The sequence below is a fragment of the Solanum pennellii genome, chromosome 9, assembly GCF_001406875.1.
Source record: "Solanum pennellii chromosome 9, SPENNV200".
NCBI lineage: Eukaryota > Viridiplantae > Streptophyta > Magnoliopsida > Solanales > Solanaceae > Solanum > Solanum pennellii.
Window position 1 is genome coordinate 80,477,857 of NC_028645.1, and position 21,850 is coordinate 80,499,706.

A 21,850-nucleotide genomic window follows, 5' to 3' on the forward strand; every position below is an offset into this window, starting at 1 on the left:
CAATAACTCATCTAGGTGGGACCAACAAATTGGAAAAAAAAAACATCTTCCTTTAATGTTAAAGACAATACCATATGAGAAAATAAATAACAACAACCAATCAAATAATGCAAAAAATCCCCATCACTCATTAAATGGTCAAAAATCAAGACTATGACAAAAAAAACAAGAACTTTGGTATATAAACCTCTTATAACAACATCATATTATATACACACACATCTCTCCTTCAACAAAACACAAAAACCAAGAAAATGATAACAAAACCAAAATTTATTTTTTCACTTCTCTTCTTCTTATCATTCATATTGAACCAAAACATAATATGTTATGCACAAGAGCCACCAAGCATAACAGGATATACTTGTAATCCTGACCAATTCAATCCATGTCAAACTTATGTGTTATACAGAGCTAGAGCACCAGAGTTTCTTGATTTAGCCTCAATTGGTGATCTATTTTCAGTAAGTAGACTTATGATAGCAAACCCTAGTAATATTTCCAACCCAAACACAACTCTTGTTAATGATCAACCCCTTTTTATCCCCATCACATGTTCTTGTAACAACATCAACACAACTTTTGGTAGCATATCTTATGCTGGCTTTAACTACACTTTCAAATCAGGTGACACTATGTATGGTGTATCAACATCTAAATTCCAAAACCTTACTACTTATCAATCTGTTGAGGCTGTTAATCCAACTGTTGTACCAGAAAACATTGACATAGGTCAAGCTATAAAATTCCCAATTTTTTGCAAATGTCCAAACACAACATCTTCACAAAATCAACCAAGACTACTCATAACTTATGTTTTTCAACCTAATGATAACATTTCTTCTATTGCCTCAAGATTCAGAGTAACCCCACAATCTATAACACAAATTAATGGAAATAACACCAAGATTCTTGATACCCTTTTCATCCCTCTTTCTAATCTACCTAATCTTACACAGCCAACATCATCAAACACCCCACCCCCACCCCCTGCACCCTCAGCACCAGTAAATCAAGAAAATGACAGAAAAGGAACTGTTATAGGGTTAGCAATTGGTTTAGGGGTTTGTGGGGTTTTGTTGATTTTGGTTCTTGGTTTGTTTTACAAGGAGAAAACAGGGAAGAAAGAAGGGTATAGTGATGTTGAAAGACAAAAAAGTTTGTATCTTGGATCAAAAAAGGGGTCTTTTGTTGATAAAGATGTTGAAGTGAATTTGTTGGCTGATGTATCTGAGTGTTTGGATAAGTATAAAATGTATAAAATGGAACAAATTTGGGAAGCAACAGATGGATTTGATGAAGGGTGTTTGATACAAGGATCTGTGTATAAAGGAACAATTGATGGTGAAGTGTTTGCAATCAAGAAAATGAAGTGGAATGCTCGTGAAGAACTCAAAATACTGCAAAAGGTAACATTTTTACTCAATTTTCTATACTTTTGGTATCTTTTCAAGAATCACTTTTGTGGACTAATTGATATTGAGAAAATGATAAACATGGACCAATCCGGGTTGAGGTAGAGTAGTAAGTAATTCATCTTTAGTCTAAATTTTTGGATTTGAGTCATCTGGATACGAAGTTATTTTTATTTATTGTTGATAGGGAATTTTCTATATATTTGGTATGTTATCAAGAACTGCTTTTGTATACTAATTGATGTTTGAGAAAATGATAAAATGATTTAGTAATTAGAGGTTTAGAATTTGAATTTTTCAGGTATAAAGTTATTTTGATTAGGAAGCGTATTCTAACATGAATTCAAATTTAATTGAACTTTATAGTGAATAACAAACGACGAATAAAAAAGAAAAAGAAAACATGGTACATAATTGTGGAGGGTTGATTCATAATAGTTTTTAAGTATGTACTATATTTGATAGTCTCCATCTTTTAAGTTTGTTAAAAAGTAATATCTTTAACTTTTCATATAATATTTATTGAATTTATATGTTAGAGAGGCACTATTTTTGGAGCTTGATTAGTTTTGATTTGTTTCTATAATTTAGTGTTTTTCTTTTCTTTTTTTAGGTATGAAGTTGTCTATATGCCATGTTTTCTGCAGCATATTTTAGATATTGATAAGATCTTTTTAGTTTTTATGATTAAAATACTAATTATTTTGTCAAATTTAATAAACATTAATTATTGAGTATTTGAGAAGATTAAAAGTGTCAACTTTTGATAAATAAATTCAATTCAAGGAATTATTTTGAACAATATTCTCCCTCCTTAGAGGCTATTTTTGTCATTTTCTCAATTGATATTTTAGTAATGTTAAATTCCACTGCAGAATTGTTTTTCCTCCAATGGATCAGATTAAGTATATAATTTTAATAAAATATTTAACAATTTAAATTATTAGGTCTAGTGACCTGTCGTATTCTTGAGACATTAGTACTTTATTTAAATATTTAAGTGGAGCACTATGCCCGTTGGGATTTGATAATTTATAATTTAAACTAATCTACACCATTTAATACTCAATTTATTTGTCCTTTGATGTCTATCTTTTCATTAAAAATACTATTCTTTTTGTTTCTCAATTATTCACTAAGGAAACCCTCCTATATCTGTTATTAAAGTCGAGTGTATATCAAAAATAAATTTTTTATATATTATTTTTTTTATATTTTATTCATAAGATTCTCACAGGATATATTATTATTATGATAGAAATTGAGATAATAAAAATTAACATGATGTCTAGAAACAATTTTTTTTCTTTTTCTTTTTTGCCACAGAAAAGAGCATCTTTTATTAATAATTTATTATATTAAGACAAAGTTCAAAATAATTTTTCTTCCTAAATGAAATTTCTTGTCTTTGACCTCATTTTGGCTGTACTATTTTGACTAGAATTATGAGTTATCCTATTAAATGAAGAAAACGTCATCAAGTCCTATTTTGCAGCCGTTACTATAATTAGGGCGTCGTTACAATATTAGATATTGATCCGATAAATTAATAACTTTTTTTTAACAATATAATATATCTCGAAAATAGTTATAAGATTTGTGTATACTCTATGTAGAGATTGATACAGGATTCTCATGAAGTGGTGTCAATGGTTTAGGAACTTTTGTAACCCCTTAACTACTAGACTAAATTTTCCACTTGTGTCAAAAGATGTCAACACTTATATATACAATGTAATTTTCCTCGACCAAGGGTGGGTTGACCCCTGAGTCTACCATCTTCAGACCGTACTTTGTGCAGGGTAGGTCCACCCCTGACTCCACCATCTTCAGACCGTACTTTGTGCATGACACTGAATATGTTGTTGTTGTATTGTATGGCTACTTAACAATTTCCTCCTTTTTTTTGTTTTGTTTTGTGTAGGTGAACCATGGGAATTTGGTGAAGCTAGAAGGTTTTTGCATAGACCCTAAAGAAGCAAATTGCTTCTTAGTGTATGAGTATGTTGAAAATGGTTCACTACATTCATGGATTCATGGTGAAAAACCTGAAAGATTGAGTTGGAAAACAAGACTAAGAATTGCAACTGATGTTGCAAATGGTCTTTTATACATTCATGAACATACAAGGCCAAGAGTTGTCCACAAAGACATCAAAACTAGCAACATTCTCTTAGACTCCAACATGAGAGCCAAAGTTGCCAATTTTGGTCTAGCTAAATCAGGGTGCAATGCTATAACAATGCACATTGTAGGTACTCAGGGGTATATCGCCCCTGAGTACCTAACCGATGGGATTGTATCCACTAAGATGGATGTTTTCTCATTCGGAGTTGTGTTACTCGAGCTAGTGTCAGGGAAGGAAGCTATAGATGATGAAGGAAAAGTCTTGTGGGCTAAAATTAGCGATTTTTCGGAAGGGAGTGAAGAGAGGAAGGTAAGGAAATTGCAAGAATGGATGGATGAAAGTCTTTTAAGGGAAGAATTAATAATGGAGAGTGTTGTGAATGTGATGGCTGTGGCTATTTCATGTTTGAATAAAGATCCTTCAAGAAGGCCAGGTATGATTGAAATTGTGTATGCATTGTCTAAAAGTATTGATCTATTTTCTGATGTTTCTGAGGAAGGACTATCTCCAAGGCAAGTCACAGCAAGATAGGGCCTATATCTATTTAGTATATTATGTAAAAGTAGTTTTGAAGTGAGTAGTATTTTTGTGTTTTGAGGTTTTTACTTTACTATAAAGTTTGCTTCTATATATGTGTAATATTACTCTTTTCTAGTACTACTTGTGGAAAATCCAATTTCAAATAAGAGGATGTTTAAGGTTGGTCAAGTTGGAATATATATTATGTTGTAATGAGTTTGTTTTTTTATGTTATGTTGTTCGGATTTTTTAAAATTGTATATATTTTTTGAAGAATTTAACGTATAGTTGATAACATATATTTTAAGAGACTGAACATCGTAGATTGTTTTGCCAAAATTGAGGGAGTTTAATGTAGGAGTGAAACAATATTTTACAACTTGTTCTTATTTGTGTGTTGGTGCTCTTTTTTAATCATTTAAGCTTGTACGTATATCAATATTGTATCAGAGTCAAACTCATTGGTTTATCTAGATGCTGTTAAACTCCCATGCATGTTATATTATCCTTACTTTGGATTTTTGGTCCCGAGTGTTGCGTAAGAGTGTTAAAAAGTCCTACATCAGTTGAGAAAAAGTAATTGATCTCCTGATGTAATTTTGAACAATTTCTCCTCATAAACTAATTTTTGGAGTTATGTCAAAGCGAGTCTTTTAAAAAATTAGTTGAAGAACTATGTAATAAAACTATAAATTGACTATAAAAGCTAATGAAAACTTCCCTATATTTGTTGATGAGAGTAGTCAAATTCATTTATTGATAGAACTATATAACAAAGAATTTTCAAATGTACATGATGTTTTAGATAGTCAAATACGTATATGCAACAATTCTACTTTAATTTCTTTGTTATAACTTGTAGATGAGAAGTTTTAAAAGTTTCTCCTATCTCCAATTTCAACCAAAATTTCAGAAAAACTTGGATTTATTTTTCTCAGTTTTCTTAATCTTATTGTGTATGAAAGATACATTAACCATAAGTCAAAAGAGTAAAGAAGAAGTGCCTCAATATTTGCTGCATTTTAGGATTGCCAATATAAACAAAAACAAACTACATAAGTCATAATAATGATAATAATTAATACATACTCTCCCTTTTAAAACTTGATCAAGGAGATGTTCATGGAACATGCCATTATACGACGAGGTGATAAAAATATGAGATACAACTGCATTTATTTGGTTCAGTCCACAAAACATGAATCAATTATACAGATAATAATATATAAAATTTGTATATGTTCATTTCAATTATTATATCAAATACTTATTATATCTCGTTATTATAAATAGAGTAACTCTACTAAGCAAAAAATTTATTTGTTTTTCAAGAAGTTGAAACCATTTATGTTTCTTAAGAAGCACATAAGACTTACTTCTAATGTACATAAACATAGCACACACCAATTAAACACAATTTCTTATTTTAAGCAACAATAACTAGACAACATTTTCAGTGTGTCTTGATGTTTTATAACTAGGAATTTAATTAGAGTTGTTTTTCAAATATTTTTCTCATCAATTTAAATTACTTACTATAGGATGGAAAACACAATCTATTTACACAACCACACACTTAGAAGTAAATATAGTTAATACTTATAATTTAACAAAACTAAATTTTTAACACAAGGAATGTCCCTTCTATATCAATAGATAAGGGTAGCCAAAATTTAAAGTTCATAATTCAAAATTTTAATTTTTTAAATTTATTAGGTTCAAAATTAATAATTTGTATATATTTAACAGAGTTCTTAATTCAAATTCAAACTTCATATCAAAGCTATTAGATTTGACCTAATTCATAACTAAAGAGCTAGCTCCGCCATTATCTATCAATATTTAACTTATGTTTTCGTAACACTCTATCAATAACAAAATTAAAAATAATGAACAGTTTGCTCGTAAGACTTTTGATCTTAGACATATGTCATTGATTCGAATTCTACGATAAATAAAAACATGATATATACATAAAGAAGGATAGATAACCAGACTCATTATCCATCAAAATTCGAACGAAACACCAATTAAAATTTTTTTATTAAAAAAAGAAAGCAATTTGTCCATTTACAAAACCTATAGAGGCAAAAGACAACATTACAATGAATTCCAGGGGGCTACCAGCAAAAAATAAAGCAATCAAAAAATCATCACACTTTTTAAACGCATGCCACAAAGCACGAAAGCCAAACAGAGACATTCCATTTCAGTTCCTCAAAACCCTTAACTTCTTCTCGCCGGAAAAAAAAATTAATTTCGCCGGATAAATCTCCGGCATGGCAGCAAACCAACCGGAAGGCTACGCCGACGATTTCCTCGAGCAAATTCTCGCTATTCCTTCCTACTCTGGCTTGCCGGTTGCTGATGTTGGCACTCCATCAGAGACGACGTCGTTTACCTCGGCGTCTGCCGTATCTCATCTTAACTCTGCCGCTGCTGCTGGCCTACAGCAACCTTTGTTTCCGCTGGGATTAAGCTTGGATAACGGCCGTGATGACGTCGGTGATGCTGGTCCTTATGCAGTGAAGCATGTAAGCATTTTTTTTTTTTTTGCGTTTGGCATTTTCCAATTTTTATAATATCTATGATGGAAAACAGACGAGTTTAACTTTTTTTTTTTTGTATTTTGCAGGAAAGAGATGGAATGAATATCGGAAATCTATATGCAGGTCTAGAACACTTGCAATCTCATGCAGTTCGTCACTCTGTGCCTTCTGTTCACCATGTCCAGGTAACTCACTGTGTGTGTTTTGATTGAGAAAGTTATTGCTAAAAAAATGTTCTCCAGAATTGGTCATTATTATTCTCCAATACAGATAATATTTTAATATAAATATCTGGAAACGTAAAATTGAGTCCAATTTAGTTTTCATGTGTTGATTCTTTTTTTAAGAAAAAGAAAGATTTTGATAGGTTTCAGTGTTTTTAGTGTGTTGTGTGTTGTTAGTTTTGTTGTGACTTGTAAATATTGCAATTATCTAGACCGCTCAAGGATTTTGCTTCCCAAGGTTTTATGAGAGACAACTTTGTGGTCAAGCCCTTTGTAGACTGTGCTTAAATGATTAAAGGCTTAGAAGCTGAAATTTAAATGCATATACTAACTTGTAGTTGGTGAGCTATACACAATTTTAATGCTCCTTGCGTACGACTACATGGGAGTGTATGGCTTGAAGAGTATTTTCTTTTTTAATTTAGTCATATTATCTGATAACAAGAAGGTTGAACATTGTTATATATTTATTCTTTTAAGATGGTGGTGTTCAAGATCAACTTGTGCTCACCTCGACTATATACAGGTGTTGGGTAACTCTACCCACCAAGGCTTGGATATATAGGAAGAAATTACCTGGTTTTTTTTGCCTTAACAGACCTTAGACCTCATGGAGTCATGGTTCTTCTCCCACCTCATTGATTGCTAGACCACACCCTTAGGTGCTTGGTATTGCATCCATTATTCTGTTTAATCTCTTTATTTTTGAAGTTCAATTAGTTGATGATTCATGCTTGGTTACTATGATTTGAAATATGTTTCTCTAAGACGAACATGGCCTCTTTGTCAATGGGGGAAGTAGATAATTACTGCATTTTTCTAGCTTATAATTTCTCTTGGATTCTTGCAGCCTTTTCAAGGTCCACCAACAACGAGCACAACAGTAACTGTACCACACCCACCTTCAATTCGTCCTAGGGTTCGAGCTCGGAGGGGACAAGCCACAGACCCACATAGCATTGCTGAGAGGGTAAGATCTACGTTCACAAGGACAAACGTGATATAATGAAGGTGTTGTGGGAGTCCTCTAGAAACAAGTAATACTAAATAATGATCTGTTTTTTTTTCTTGCAGCTGAGAAGGGAGAGGATATCAGAAAGAATAAAGGCTTTGCAGGAACTGGTACCCAGCTGCAATAAGGTGTGTCCAAGTGTCGAGTTGCCGGCTACAGGTTTTTATTTTCGGGAATTGGGTTGTTCTTTACTCATCGCAAATGTCATACTCAGGCTCTCTAAAAATTAAGTCTTATGTTCACAAATAATAGTTATTTTATTTTTTCGTCCACATCATGTCCATAAAATGCTAAAATGTAAAACTAAAACAGGTATAAGATGAATAATCTTGTAGGCAAGCTTTTATTTTGCAGTGGAGTGTCTGATGGTTCAATTTACATTCTAATAATTGGGCTTTTTGGAATTAGACTTTGTCTTTGTTATTCAGCATCTGATATCAATGGGTACTTTATATAAAGGGTGAAATTAAAAGGAATGTGGTAGCTTGGGGTATTGAAATGTTATATTTCTCTTTCCAGACAGATAGGGCCGCAATGCTTGATGAGATTCTGGACTATGTGAAGTTCTTGAGGCTTCAAGTTAAGGTAAGATGTCATTTTTTAACGTTGATCTTAATGCTAGCTTAGTCATTCACTCTTCCTACCATGTCCCAGAGAAAATGAGGTTTTGGCTTCTAAGTTCTGTACAATAAAGCTACTTTCACAATTATTGCTCTCGATATGATCTAATTCTCACTTGAAAATTGTTGGAACCATTATCATTAATCCATTCTAGTAGATCTTGCTAATTCGTCTTAACCATCATGTTGGACACTTCCTTGATAGGGGTTTAGTGGCTTCGAATCATGTGGTTTTCTGATAAAGTTACCAAGTTCAAAAAAACAAAATCATGTGGTTTTCTGATTGTTGGTTTCTCTAACGGTGATTGAGTTAACTATCTTATTTATGTTACGTATCTTGAGCTATGTTTAGCTTGATTTCTTGGGACATAATGCCTTATTAGTTTTATATTAAGAACAGCTTAGCAGTTTTTCTTGTATGCTAATTTCAGTTTGCCAATAAGTATATTTCTATATCACTTGGTAATTTGAAACTAATTCTTTTCCTGGCCTGTTCTACCAGCTATACTCCCCTGGTCCTGATTACATACGCTTCCTATTTTGGTTTCACATCACTCTGCTAATTATATTTTTTAGATAAGCCTTTTAATTTCTCTTACTTTTATTTAGAAGTCTTCTAGTAACCACTGCCTTCTCAAAAGAGGTCCTCTGTTCTACCATATAAATAACCTCTTGAAGGAACAAGAAACTTAGATCTCGTCTAGTGGTCCCCAGTGATTGCTTTACTTCCACAATAGTTATGATGCCAATCATTGATAATCCTGATCTATAACTCTTACTTAGTAGCATGTTACTGTTATGTTCTGGTAGAGTTTCCATTCCTTTGTGAGTTCAGTGTATATTGAATTTCTTGGCCACCATAGTCCCTAGCTGGTTTTGGAGATTTCCTTGTTTTCATTCTTGTATCTGTCTTGTAAATGGTTTGCATTTGAACTGCCTAAAGGTACTGAGCATGAGTAGGCTGGGAGGAGCCAGTGCAGTGGCACAACTTGTTGCTGACATTCCATTACAATCTGTGGAGGTAATGAATGAAATCGTGTTGCTACTAAATTGAACATCTAAGACCTTTAAAATAGTGTCTTATAGCTTGAGTTGAAAATTTTCTTGTTTTTTCTCTATCTTAGGGGGACAGTGGTGAAAGTAGATCCAACCAGCATATATGGGATAAGTGGTCCAATGTCGACACAGAACGAGAGGTTGCTAAGCTCATGGAGGAAGACGTCGGTGCAGCCATGCAATACCTTCAGTCTAAATCACTCTGCATCATGCCCATATCACTTGCTGCACTCATCTATCCTACTCAACAACCGGATGACCAGTCACTGGTCAAGCCTGAAGCAGCAGCCCCATTATAGACCTTCAATTCATTGCACGTGCCTCTAAGAACTCCCAATAGCCTTGTGTCCCCCCTCCTTTGTATCCTTACCTACCATCCATTTGTATTTTCCTGTGTAATTGGTGGCAATGCAATCAATGTCAGATGCCACAACTTTTGCTTTTATCCCAACCATTGGCCCTTTTTTTTTATTACCTTTCTGGAGTTTCGTCAAACAAGGCATGATGTCATCGTACCTTGGAGAAAGGTAAACGTATGAAAGCACCCAATTAATTAGCATCATTTTCGGATGAGGTGAGCTTCTTTTTCAAAGTTATCTATGATTAGCTGCTCTTCTTCCACCATTTTGTTGTGGGATTGTGGGGACTCCCTTTATCCTTTGCATAGTGGATGGTGGGGCTTTGTAAAAGTAACCAACTGGTTGTTGTAAAGTATATTGTAATTTTAGTATATTATTGTAATGGGTAGTTGAAGTTGCTCTCCCTCCAAAAAGTTCTGAAAAATATGAGTAGGATCCTTTGTTCTACTTTTTGTCTTTTTTTTTTGCATCTAGTATAATGTGGAGTTTCTGGTAGGGCTTTAATTCCTAATGCAGGGAATAGTAATTCGGAATTATTTTTAATCAAGTGTTTGGTTCATTGCTTCTCATCTACCTAGTCTTATGTATGGTTTAATACTTCAATTATACCCTTTAATTATTATGAAATTTTCTAGTTCATATAATTGGCTAAGACTGCGTAGAATAAGCAATACTTCTAGCCACTGCTAAACCATACTCTAGGTAAGAAAAAAAATGGTGTTTCAAATCTGCAGCAAAGTGCAACACAGATGCACTCTGTTATTTAAAAGTTTGTATGTTAATTTGATAGATTATGTGTGTCAGCACCTAGTGAATGAGACGAAAAAAAAAGCTGTTACTTTTTTAATTGGGTGCAAAATTCGATCATCTCCGAAACATTATTTCTCAATTATTAAACTGAAGTATAAAGTTGGATAATATTTAAGTCCGGAGCCAAAAGGAAAATTTTAAAATGGTATATGAAATTTTATATTAACTAAAACGGTAAAATTACTGGAATAGCAATGAGTTTTTCCGCCGGAAAAAAGCAAAATCGCTGCTACAGCAGCAATTTTGCATAATGTGATTTTTTTTAAAAAAAAAAATTAATTGCTGCTCAAGTAGCGATTTCTTATATTTTTTTAAATTAAATTAAATCGATTTTCCAAAATTTTTATTTAAATTTAGTAAAATCGCTGCACTAGCAGCTATTTCCAAAATCTTTTTTTTTTTTTAAAAAAAATTTAATTAAATCGCTGCCGGTGCAGCGATTTCCATGATTTTTTTAAATTTTTATCTTTAAAATCGCTCATAAAAATAATCGTGTTTATTTTTGTAAAAAAAAAATTGCAAAAATTTTACTACACAAAAATAAGCATGATTATTTTTATGAGCAATTTTAAAAATAAAAATTTTTAAAAGAATAAACAAAAAATTATGGAAATTGCTGCCAGTGCAGCGATTTAATTAAATTTTTTAAATTTTTTTTTTTGGAAAATCGTTGTACATGCAGCGATTTTATTTAATTTAAAAAAAATAGGAAATCACTGCTTGAGCAGCGATTTGACTAAATTAAAAAAAAAAGAAAGTAAATCGCTCCAACTGGAGCGTTATATTAAAAAAAAATTCTTAAAATCGCTGCCTTGGCAGCGATTTAATTTTTTAAAAAAAATTGCAACAAAATCACTGCCTAGGCAGCGAATTTTTTTTTTAAAAAAAATCACGTTTTGCAAAATCGCTGCTACCGTTTTGGTCAATATAAAATTTAATATACCATTTTGAAATTTCTTTTAACATTTTATATTCTTTAGGCTCCGGACTCGATAATATTTAGTCTTGTTTAATTTAGAAATAGGATGTTTGTTTTCCAATTCTCAAGATTATACAAAGAAATAGAAGTAGCAGTACAGTTGGTAGATTTTCTAGGATCTATGTAGTTATGGTTTTAGTTGTAACTTTTAGGAGGTAGCCAGCATACCCTTAATGCTGAAGAATACAACTTTAACTTTTTCAAAAAAATAAAGATTATACAAAGAAATTGAGGGGTACTTTAGTCATTTTGTTGTATTATCCAAGTATTATTAAATTCGATAGTAGCAAATCCCTTATCGTTTGGTTGAGAATAAGTTATTCCAGGATTAATTATCGTGCGATAGTTATCATATCATGTATATGAGATAAGTTATCCCATCATTATGGTATAAATGATGGGATAAGTTATCCCAAACATTGCAAATCATATAAGATATCATTTTTTATTCCAAGATTATTTTTGTCTCAGGATTATATATTCTTATTCTTCACACCAAACGACCCCTAAGATATTCTAAACTTTAGATAAAAATCACATACGGTGTATGAGGTTATCCATATATTAGAGTGTTTGAATTGAATTGTGCAACCAAACTTATATTGGGTAGATATTCTAGATATTAGATAAAATCACATATGGTTTATTAGGTTATCCAGATGGTAGGTATGTTTGAATTGAATTGTGCAACCAAACATTATGTTGGGTAGATGTTCTAGATAAAATCACACATGGTTTATTAGTTATCCACATTTTAGGTGTGTTTGAATTGAATTGTGCAACCAAACATTATATTTGGGTAGATATTCTAGATATTAGATAAAGCCACATATGGTTTATTAGGTTATTCACATATTAGGTGTGTTTGAGTTGAATTGAGCAATCAAGTACTGTATTGAGTGCACTAAAATTTTAATACAAGAACTATATGATTTAAAATATCCTACTAAACGGCTCCTTAGTGTTTTACTTTACCATCTGGTTACTAGGTCTTGCCATTGGTATATGCCATATATTAGATAACTTGTTTATGTGGAATCCATCAATCTGAATTTTGCCCATATTCTTGCATGATGCTCAATTTGTTTTGCTAGTGTTTCGTACTTCGCATTCGGATTGATGCCCAATTAAATTTGAATTCCCACTAAAAAAATTTAAAATTCTTTTTAATAAATGTGACTCTGTACTCAAGTGAATGCAACATGGATTACAATTTGTAACCAACATCTACATTACATCCTATGTTTTTTAAACTAAGAAATGAAAAAGAACTCATCAACAGAAATTTAGTAGAAATATTTTACATTCATGAAACAAAAAAGAAAAAACTAATTTCCAGTATTTGTCATACAGAAATAAAGCAAAAATTATAAATATTGTTATATAATAATATAATATCTTATTGTTAATTATAAGTGTGAATAACTATTCAAATGACAATCAACATGACTGCTTTATCTATGTGATTCTACACTTCTATTACTTTATGAGTTAGAGTTACACTAGAGGTCTACTACAACAAATATATTATTTACCTGACACACTTTATCCTAGTAATATTACATAATTGAAACTTAGTAGTTTAATTTTAGTATAACTCTAACTCGTCAGTTGGTTTGTTTCTTTGTCACATTTTGTCAACTTCCTTCAATAATTTTGTCATTTATTTATTTATTTTAATCTATTTATCTTGTTTTTTTATATGTTTAACAATTTTGTAAAGCAAACTAGAAATTATGATAATTGACAATAAGTTTCGATTGAATCATAAAATTAATATGTTTGTATCACGTAAAATGCGACAAAAGAAGTAATTATTTTATCTTGTTGTGTGGGGTGGGGTGGGGTGGGGGAGAAAATAACACGAACCCAGTCATCTCCTCAGCAAAATTCCCAATTCCGTTCATATTTATTCAAACCTAAAAATGGAATTCAAAGAAGATGAAATTCTCCAAAAACGGGGCAAATCTACAGAAATTGAGTCCATTTGTGGTGAAGCTTCAGTCTTTTCAATGCCTAATCTTCCTGAAGAACTCATCACAGAGATCATGTTAAGGCTTCCAGTGAAATCCCTTTTACAATTCCGGTCTGTTTCAAAATCATGGCTTTCCTTAATCTCTACCTCTCATTTTGTGAAGACCCATCTCTTATTATCTGCTAGTAACAAGGATTACATCCACCACGGAGTTATATCTAAGCCTTCTAATACCAGCCGCGGTGTCAAAGATTGTTCTGTTAGCTCTTTACTTTACGATTCTGTACCTGAGTCATTTGAATTGGATAATCCAGGTAAAAATCCCAATGCTTTTCCTCTCTTTGTGGGTTCGGTTAATGGATTGATTTGTCTTGCTATCAATCTATTTTACGGATTTGATTGCTTTATTATATGGAATCCATCAATTAAAAAGTATAAGAAATTGCCTTACGAAGAGCATATTGTTCCTTATTTCACTTTTGGTTTTGCATATGATGAATTCGAAGATGATTACAAGATAGTGGGTATTTTCCCTATTTATAATTATGCAAGTCTTTGTCGTGTTGAGGTTAAAATATATAGTTTAAAGAGTGATTCTTGGAAACGTGTTAAGAATTATAAAGGTGCGGAACTCTTGGGTGATTCTGCTAAGTTTGTTAATGGGAAATTTCATTGGCTTGATAAGCACTGGAACATTATTTCTATGGATTTGGCGGGTGAGAAATGGGAAGAGGTTGATCAGCCCTGCTGTTTCAAAGGATGTGGATTTTTGAAGCTAGGAGTGTTTGAGAGTGATCTTTCTGTGTTTTGTAATTACGCGTGGACTCATGTTGATGTATGGGTTATGAAGGAATATGGAGTAAAAGAATCTTGGACAAAGATGTTCACCGTCAAGTCACCCGAAGATTCTGGGGGACGTATATTTTATCCAATTATATTAATGTCAAATGAAGGTGAAATTTTGCTTAAGTTTGGATCACGTTTCGTGAAATACAATCCAAAGGATGACTCAATCAGATATCTAGATGTTACTAAGTTAGCTCCATGTCTTGAGGTACAAATATATGTTAAGAGCCTAGTTTGCCCTTTTTACTGATGAGATCACGATTTCACCAACAACGCAGGCTGAAATAATTCTGATGAAGACAATTGTGTGACTGATAACCTGTAAGAGTTACACTCTATGCAATTTTCTCAAGTGTTGTTAAATTCTGCTTCATATTGCTTGGGGATCTTGTTAGTCATTTTCCTTTCTTGCACTATTTTTAAGAAATGATTATCTTTTCAAAAACAGTTATTTTGATTGCATTACTGATGTATTGAACTTTAAACTCAATGTTACTGGACGTCACAGAGATAGAGAGATTGTTCCCGAAAGATTGTAAGGATCGTTTGACTAGGAACAGGCTATCCAGTGATTAATTATCCCGGGATGAGTTATTCCACCATTTATATGGGATAAGTAATCCCATCACTATGGCAAAAATGGTGGGGATAAATAATCCAAGGACTACCTAGTACCTCCAACCAAACGTGGGAGTAAATAATCCTACATTTTATTCTAGGATTATTATACCTAATACCTCACACCAAACGACTCCGAAGGGCAAAAAAGTTCAATAAACATTTTTAAGTACCTTCGTGCTTTTAATATGATATAGATAGATAAAGATTGCGAAAGGTAAAACTTGATGAAATAAAATATGTAATGATAATGTTTGTAGCTAATATTGATTTAAAATTCACTCATATAAGCGGATCACATCTTCTCGTAAATGAAATAATTTATTAGCAATTTAAATAGGTGTCTTAATTCTAAATTGTTTTATCTTTTTACAATTTGTATTTAACTTTTTGCACCGAAAGAGTTGATGAATAATGCTTGCTTGAAGGGAAAAACTGTCGTTCAGCTTTTGATGGTTATTTTCGTCTTTCAACTTTTACCTTTGAGGCTTCCCACTTATAGAATAATATAGTATGTATAGTATATATGATTATATGATATAGATATAGATATATAATAGAGGGATCATAAACACAGTTCTGCAATAGCATAAGTGCTAAAATTGCTATTTCCCCGAACTTGGAGCTTTCACTATAAGAAGGGAAAAACATTAAACCTAGTCTCCAACCTCAAGAGTTATAATTGCTGCAACTCAAATGGAATCCAGAGGCGATGAAGTCATCCCTCGGCACCCTAAACAGAGCAAACCCACAAATCCTGCCCATTTTTTATCCGTTTTAAACCAAGATTCACTCTTGCCAATGCCTAATCTTCCTGCAGAACTCATCCTAGAAATCTTGTTAAAGCTTCCGGTGAAATCCCTATTGCAATTTAGATCTGTTTCGAAATCTTGGCTTTCCTTAATCTCTAGCCCTGAATTTGTGAAGGCTCGTCTCTCTTTATCCACTAGTAACAAGACCTACACACACCATGGAGTTATAACTAAAGCTTCTAATACTAGCCGCGGTGTCGAGGATTGTTCTATTTGCTCTTTACTTTACGATTCTGTACCCGAGTCATTTGAGTTGGATAATCCAGGTAAAAATCCCAATGCTTTTCCTCTCTTTGTGGGTTCGGTTAATGGATTGGTTTGTCTTGCTATCAATCTATTTTACGGATTAGATTGCTTTATTATATGGAATCCATCAATTAAAAAGTATAAGAAATTGCCTTACGAGGAGCATATTGTTCCTTATTTCACTTTTGGTTTTGCATATGATGAATTCGAAGATGATTACAAGATAGTGGGTATTTTCCCTATTTATGATTATGCAATTCTTTGTCGTATTGAGGTCAAAATATATAGTCTAAAGAATGATTCTTGGAAACGTGTTAAAAATTATAAAGGTGCGGAGCTCTTGGGTGATTCTGCTAAGTTTGTTAATGGGAATTTTCATTGGCTTGATAAGCACTGGAATATTATTTCTATGGATTTGGCAGATGAGAAATGGGAAGAGGTAGATCAGCCCTGCTGTTTTAAAGGATGTGGATTTTTGAAGCTAGGAGTGTTTGAGAGTGATCTTTCTGTGTTTTGTAATTATGCGTGGACTCATGTTGATGTATGGGTTATGAAGGAATATGGAGTAAAAGAATCTTGGACAAAGATGTTCACCGTCAAGTCACCCGAAGATTCTGGGGGACGTATATTTTATCCAATTATATTAATGTCAAATGAAGGTGAAATTTTGCTTAAGTTTGGATCACGTTTCGTGAAATACAATCCAAAGGATGACTCAATCAGATATCTAGATGTTACTAAGTTAGCTCCATGTCTTGAGGTACAAATATATGTTAAGAGCCTAGTTTGCCCTTTTTACTGATGAGATCACGATTTCACCAACAACGCAGGCTGAAATAATTCTGATGAAGACAATTGTGTGACTGATAACCTGTAAGAGTTACACTCTATGCAATTTTCTCAAGTGTTGTTAAATTCTGCTTCATATTGCTTGGGGATCTTGTTAGTCATTTTCCTTTCTTGCACTATTTTTAAGAAATGATTATCTTTTCAAAAACAATTATTTTGATTGCATTACTGATGTATTGAACTTTAAACTCAATGTTACTGGACATCATAGAGATAGAGAGATTGTTCCTGAAAGATTGTAAGGGTCGGTTGACTAGGCCAAGCTATCCAGTGATTAATCATCCCGGGATGAGTTATTCCACCATTTATATGGGATAAGTAATCCCATCACTATGGCAAAAATGGTAAGGGATAAATAATCCAAGGACTGCCTAGTACCTCCAACCAAACGTGGGAGTAAATAATCCTACATTTTATTATGGGATTATTATACCTAATACCTCACACCAAACGACTCCGAAGGGCAAAAAAGTTCAATAAACATTTCTAAGTACCTTCGTGCTTTTAATATGATATAGATAGATAAAGATAGCAAGATAAGGTAAAACTTGATGAAATAAAATTTGTAATGATAATGTTTGTAGCTAATATTAATTTAAAGTTCACTTATATAAGCGGATCGCATCTTCTCGTAAATGAAATAATTTATTAGCAATTTAAATAGGTGTCTTAATTCTAAATTGTTTTATCTTTTTACAATTTGTATTTAACTTTTTGCACCGAAAGAGTTGATGAATAATGCTTGCTTGAAGGGAAAAACTGTCGTTCAGCTTTTGATGGTTATTTAGTCTTTCAACTTTTACCTTTGAGAATTCCCACTTATAGAATAATATAGTATGTATAGTATATATGATTATATGATATAGATATAGATATATTATAGAGGGATCATAAACACAATTCTGCAATAGCATGAGTGCTAAAATTGCTATTTCCCCGAACTTGGAGCTTTCACTATAAGAAGGGAAAAACATTAAACCTAGTCTCCAACTTCAAGAGTTATAATTGCTGCAACTCAAATGGAATCCAGAGGCGATGAAGTCATCCCTCGGCACCCTAAACAGAGCAAACCAACAAATCCTGCCCATTTTTTATCAATGTTAAACCAAGATTCACTCTTGCCAATGCCTAATCTTCCTGCAGAACTCATCCTAGAAATCTTGTTAAAGCTTCCGGTGAAATCCCTATTGCAATTTAGATCTGTTTCGAAATCTTGGCTTTCCTTAATCTCTAGCCCTGAATTTGTGAAGGCTCATCTCTCTTTATCCGGTAGTAACAAGAACTAGTCCCACCATGGAGTTATGGTTAAGGTTTCTACTAAATCTGTCTTAGTTGTCAAGGATTGTTCTGTTAGGTCTTTGCTTTACCATCCCGTAACAGAGGCATTTGACTTGGATTATCCCGGTAAAAGTCCCAATCAGTATCTTTGGTTTGTGGGTGTTGTCAATGGATTGATTTGTTTTTCCATCCGTCTATTTGACGGATTGTACGACTTATTTCTATGGAATCCATCAAATAGAAAGTATAAGAAATTGCCTAATTTTAAACTTGATGTAAGCCACTATTACTATTTGAATGGACATTTTAATTTCAAATTTGGTTTTGCATATGATGAGTTGCAAGATGATTACAAGGTAGTGGGTATTTTTCCTATTTATACAAGGAGACACTTGAGTCGTGTTGAGGTCAAAATATTTAGTTTAAAGAGGGATTCTTGGAGATGCATTGATGATTTTCGAGGTCAAGAGCTCTTGGCTGGTACTGCTAAGTTTGTCAATGGGAAACTTCATTGGCTTGACAAGCAATGGAACATCATTTCTATTGATTTGGCTGATGAGAAATGGGCAGAGCTAGAGCGACCATCCTGTTTTAAAAAATATGGATTTTTGAAGCTAGGAGTGTTAGGGGGTGATCTTTCTGCTTATATTTATGCATCGAGTCATACAGATGTCTGGGTTAATGAAGGAATATGGGGTAAAAGAATCTTGGACTAAGATATTTACCACCTAGTCTCCTGGTTATCCTATGGAACATCCATTTCATCCAACCATTTTAACGTCAAATGAAGGTGAACTTTTGTGTCTGTTTGGAGGTAGCTTGATGAAATACAATACAAAGGATAACATGATCAGCTATCTAGATGTTACCAACTTTGGTCTATGTCTTGAGGCAGAAATCTATGTTGAGAGCCTAATTTGTCCCTTTTCACAGCAGGGATAACGAATGCCACAACAACGGAGGCTGAAATAATTCAGATGAGAAATTGTGTGACTAATAACCTGTAAAAGTTGCACTCGATGTATTTTTTGTAAGTGCTGTTAGATTCTGCTTCATTTTTCTTGGGGATCTTGTTAGTTTTTTTCCTTTTCAGCACCAGTTTCAAGAAACATAATCTTATGCACAATCAATTATTTTTGTTGTATTACCAGGTGTGTTGAACTTTAAACATAATGGTACTTGATGTTGTTGCTCTTCTTGAGCTCTTTTTAAAGGAGATGTTGTCCCTATAGATATTTGTTTTGATCCAGGGGGGCTCTCTGACTATTTTCCATAGGTGAAACCTTAATAGCTCAAAATGAATTATTTAACGAACTTTAAGCTCAGAGATAGTATCTAGTTTTGGTGTTCTCCTTGCTGCTGATAGCTAACTGTGTGTCTATCTCTTCAAATTACGATATCTTCTTATTCTTTTACTTACAAAGGCTGAATCAATTTTTGAATTTGCATAATATTGATGAAAACCTAATGTCAAGAGTTTGACACACATGCATTGACTTATAGTGGTTCTATTTGTTGATTTGCTTCCCATGCAAGCCATTCAATTGAGGAACCAAGGGAGATAAGGCGCAGGCCACGACAACTTAAATGTATTATAGTGGAACTGTATGAAACAAAACAAAAAATAGGTCAATGTGTGCATGTGGGAATTCTTACAAGCTAAGGGGCACTGTTTCTGTGTAAACCTACCAGCTTTAAGTCGAAAATCGATTTTTGGCTGTGCAGTGTGCTACACATGGATCAGCAGAGCTATTTGCTTGTGACTTGTTCTTGGCTTTTGCTGCTTTGGTAATTAACTTGAAAATTGTAGTAGAATTACTTGACTAGTTGAATTGGTATTTTGAGATAAGATACTTGAGTTGGTTTGTTTGAATGACTAAATTTGTTTTAGTGCTTGAGTAGCCTTTTGGAAAAAACTTCTCTATATCCACGAGGTACGGATAAGTCTGTATGTACTCTACACTGGGTTTGTTGTTGTTGGAGTGGCCTTTCGAGTGTTGGTATGGATAAGGTTTGTGTATACTCTACATTGGGTTTGTTATTGTTTGAGTGGCCTTTCGAGTGTTGATCATGACCCTATGGGGGCTGCTAAATTAGAGGCCTCAACAGCAAACTGAGTCCAACAGTCACCATTGAAGAGAAAGGCCTAGGTGAATTGTGATGGACTAAACCCCACCTTGAAAAAATTACCTGACATAGCAAATATATGTCATGTATTTATCAAAAATAGAGCTCAGTCTAAAAAATTACGAGACATAATGAGAGTTTGAGTTTTATTTGTTTTGCTTTGTATGTGAATCGATACATTGTGTCGTGAATTTTTTAAGTAACTATTGCCACGTCTTGTAAATACCTACAATATTTGTTTTGATTGTTACTTAAAATTTATTGTATTGTATTGTATTGTTAAATTTCGTTGTTACGTAACAATGAAACCGCTATTGTATGGAACAACTAATTTGGTGTGTTTCCATTTTTACTTAGGCCTCATTTGTTTGCACTTAATGGAGGTCTGAATCTGAATCATTCAAATTCAGCCTATTAAGTACGTTTGGTTTTTAGGTTTGGATTCAGATTCAGTCTATTAAGTTCATTTGTTTTATTTTTTAAAAAACTTCTTAATGGGTCTGAATGAATCAGATCTGTAGGATACTCTTAACAACATTCAGACTCATTTTATATGTTATCAAATATTAACATCGTTTCTCTGCTTTAAGAATGATTTTTTTATCTCATATCTAAAAACTCTCTCTCTTTTCTCAATCAAACATCATTTTTTCCCTCTAAATTGGTAGGTTCTCATAAATCATTTCAAGTTTTTTTTATATTAATAATTTTCTTGTATTGACTGTGTCAAGAACACTGTTGGTGTATTGGTGTTTATCAAGGTTTTTGAGTGAAAAAAATTGTACTCCAAATCATGACTATTAAAACTTTTAAAACTTTTTTTTATCAAAGTGATATATTTTGTTGAAACGAAATTTTTATGAAATTTTATTAATTTAATGTTAATTTCACATGCACATTCAGATATTGAAAACAAATAGCATTAATTATTTAGTGTTCATATTTAAAGACCATATCTTAATATTCAGATGTGTATTCACATTGGAACACTTGAATCTTAATGCAAATTTTAATATTCAAATATGTATTCAGATGTAGATCTCTTAATTTTAATGGAAACAAATGAGGCCTTAATTTCTTTTTTCAATTACATTTTACATAATATTTCAAAATACTATTTCACCAATTACTTTAATTATTTAAATCTAGTCAAACCTCATACCTTAGAATAATGAATGATGTTTTAGTAAATTTATAAATTACAATACAGTACGATGCAATCAAACTAAACAACTAAAATGTTATTAAACAACAACAAACAATACAGTCTGGCCAAATATTGTATGTACCATACAATACAGTACAATAGCGTACAATATAAAACATTATGAAATAATGGTAATAATGATCCAAACAACGTGTTAGTGGATTGTACTATCCAGAAATATATATATATATATATATATATATATATATATATATATATAT

The 21,850-nt window shown here is 32.6% G+C and overlaps 4 protein-coding genes and 1 pseudogene across 4 annotated transcripts; all 5 read left to right on the forward strand.

The window, feature by feature from the left end:
* Positions 1-254: 254 nt before the first annotated feature.
* LOC107030506 (serine/threonine receptor-like kinase NFP) lies at positions 255-4,291 on the forward strand. Its single transcript, XM_015231778.2, has 2 exons — positions 255-1,409; positions 3,340-4,291. The coding sequence occupies exons 1-2, from the start codon at positions 255-257 to the stop codon at positions 4,072-4,074; spliced, it is 1,890 nt and encodes a 629-aa protein (XP_015087264.1). The 3' UTR covers positions 4,075-4,291.
* A 1,947-nt stretch (positions 4,292-6,238) lies between these two features.
* LOC107030513 (transcription factor UNE12-like) lies at positions 6,239-10,393 on the forward strand. Its single transcript, XM_015231786.2, has 7 exons — positions 6,239-6,596; positions 6,698-6,796; positions 7,686-7,805; positions 7,910-7,975; positions 8,367-8,432; positions 9,411-9,488; positions 9,592-10,393. Exons 1-7 carry the CDS (start codon positions 6,342-6,344, stop codon positions 9,820-9,822), a joined length of 915 nt encoding a protein of 304 aa, XP_015087272.1. The 5' UTR covers positions 6,239-6,341; the 3' UTR covers positions 9,823-10,393.
* A 3,087-nt stretch (positions 10,394-13,480) lies between these two features.
* LOC107030512 (F-box/kelch-repeat protein At3g23880-like) lies at positions 13,481-14,784 on the forward strand. Its single transcript, XM_027911804.1, has one exon. It carries the CDS (start codon positions 13,597-13,599, stop codon positions 14,740-14,742), a length of 1,146 nt encoding a protein of 381 aa, XP_027767605.1. The 5' UTR covers positions 13,481-13,596; the 3' UTR covers positions 14,743-14,784.
* Positions 14,785-14,811: 27 nt separating this feature from the next.
* Positions 14,812-19,524, forward strand: LOC107030511 (F-box/kelch-repeat protein At3g23880-like). Its single transcript, XM_015231782.2, has one exon. The coding sequence runs from the start codon at positions 15,807-15,809 to the stop codon at positions 16,968-16,970; it is 1,164 nt and encodes a 387-aa protein (XP_015087268.1). The 5' UTR covers positions 14,812-15,806; the 3' UTR covers positions 16,971-19,524.
* On the forward strand, positions 18,006-19,526 carry LOC107030509 (annotated as a pseudogene).
* The last annotated feature ends 2,324 nt before the right edge of the window (positions 19,527-21,850 follow it).

Coding starts and splice junctions, on each gene's coding strand:
- LOC107030506 (XM_015231778.2), top strand. CDS start 255: ATGATAACAAAACCAAAATTTATTTTTTCACTTCTCTTCTTCTTATCA. Junction 1,410..3,339: donor AACTCAAAATACTGCAAAAG/GTAACATTTTTA, acceptor TGTTTTGTGTAG/GTGAACCATGGGAATTTGGT.
- LOC107030513 (XM_015231786.2), top strand. CDS start 6,342: ATGGCAGCAAACCAACCGGAAGGCTACGCCGACGATTTCCTCGAGCAA. Junction 6,597..6,697: donor GTCCTTATGCAGTGAAGCAT/GTAAGCATTTTT, acceptor TGTATTTTGCAG/GAAAGAGATGGAATGAATAT. Junction 7,806..7,909: donor CACATAGCATTGCTGAGAGG/GTAAGATCTACG, acceptor TTTTTCTTGCAG/CTGAGAAGGGAGAGGATATC.
- LOC107030512 (XM_027911804.1), top strand. CDS start 13,597: ATGGAATTCAAAGAAGATGAAATTCTCCAAAAACGGGGCAAATCTACA.
- LOC107030511 (XM_015231782.2), top strand. CDS start 15,807: ATGGAATCCAGAGGCGATGAAGTCATCCCTCGGCACCCTAAACAGAGC.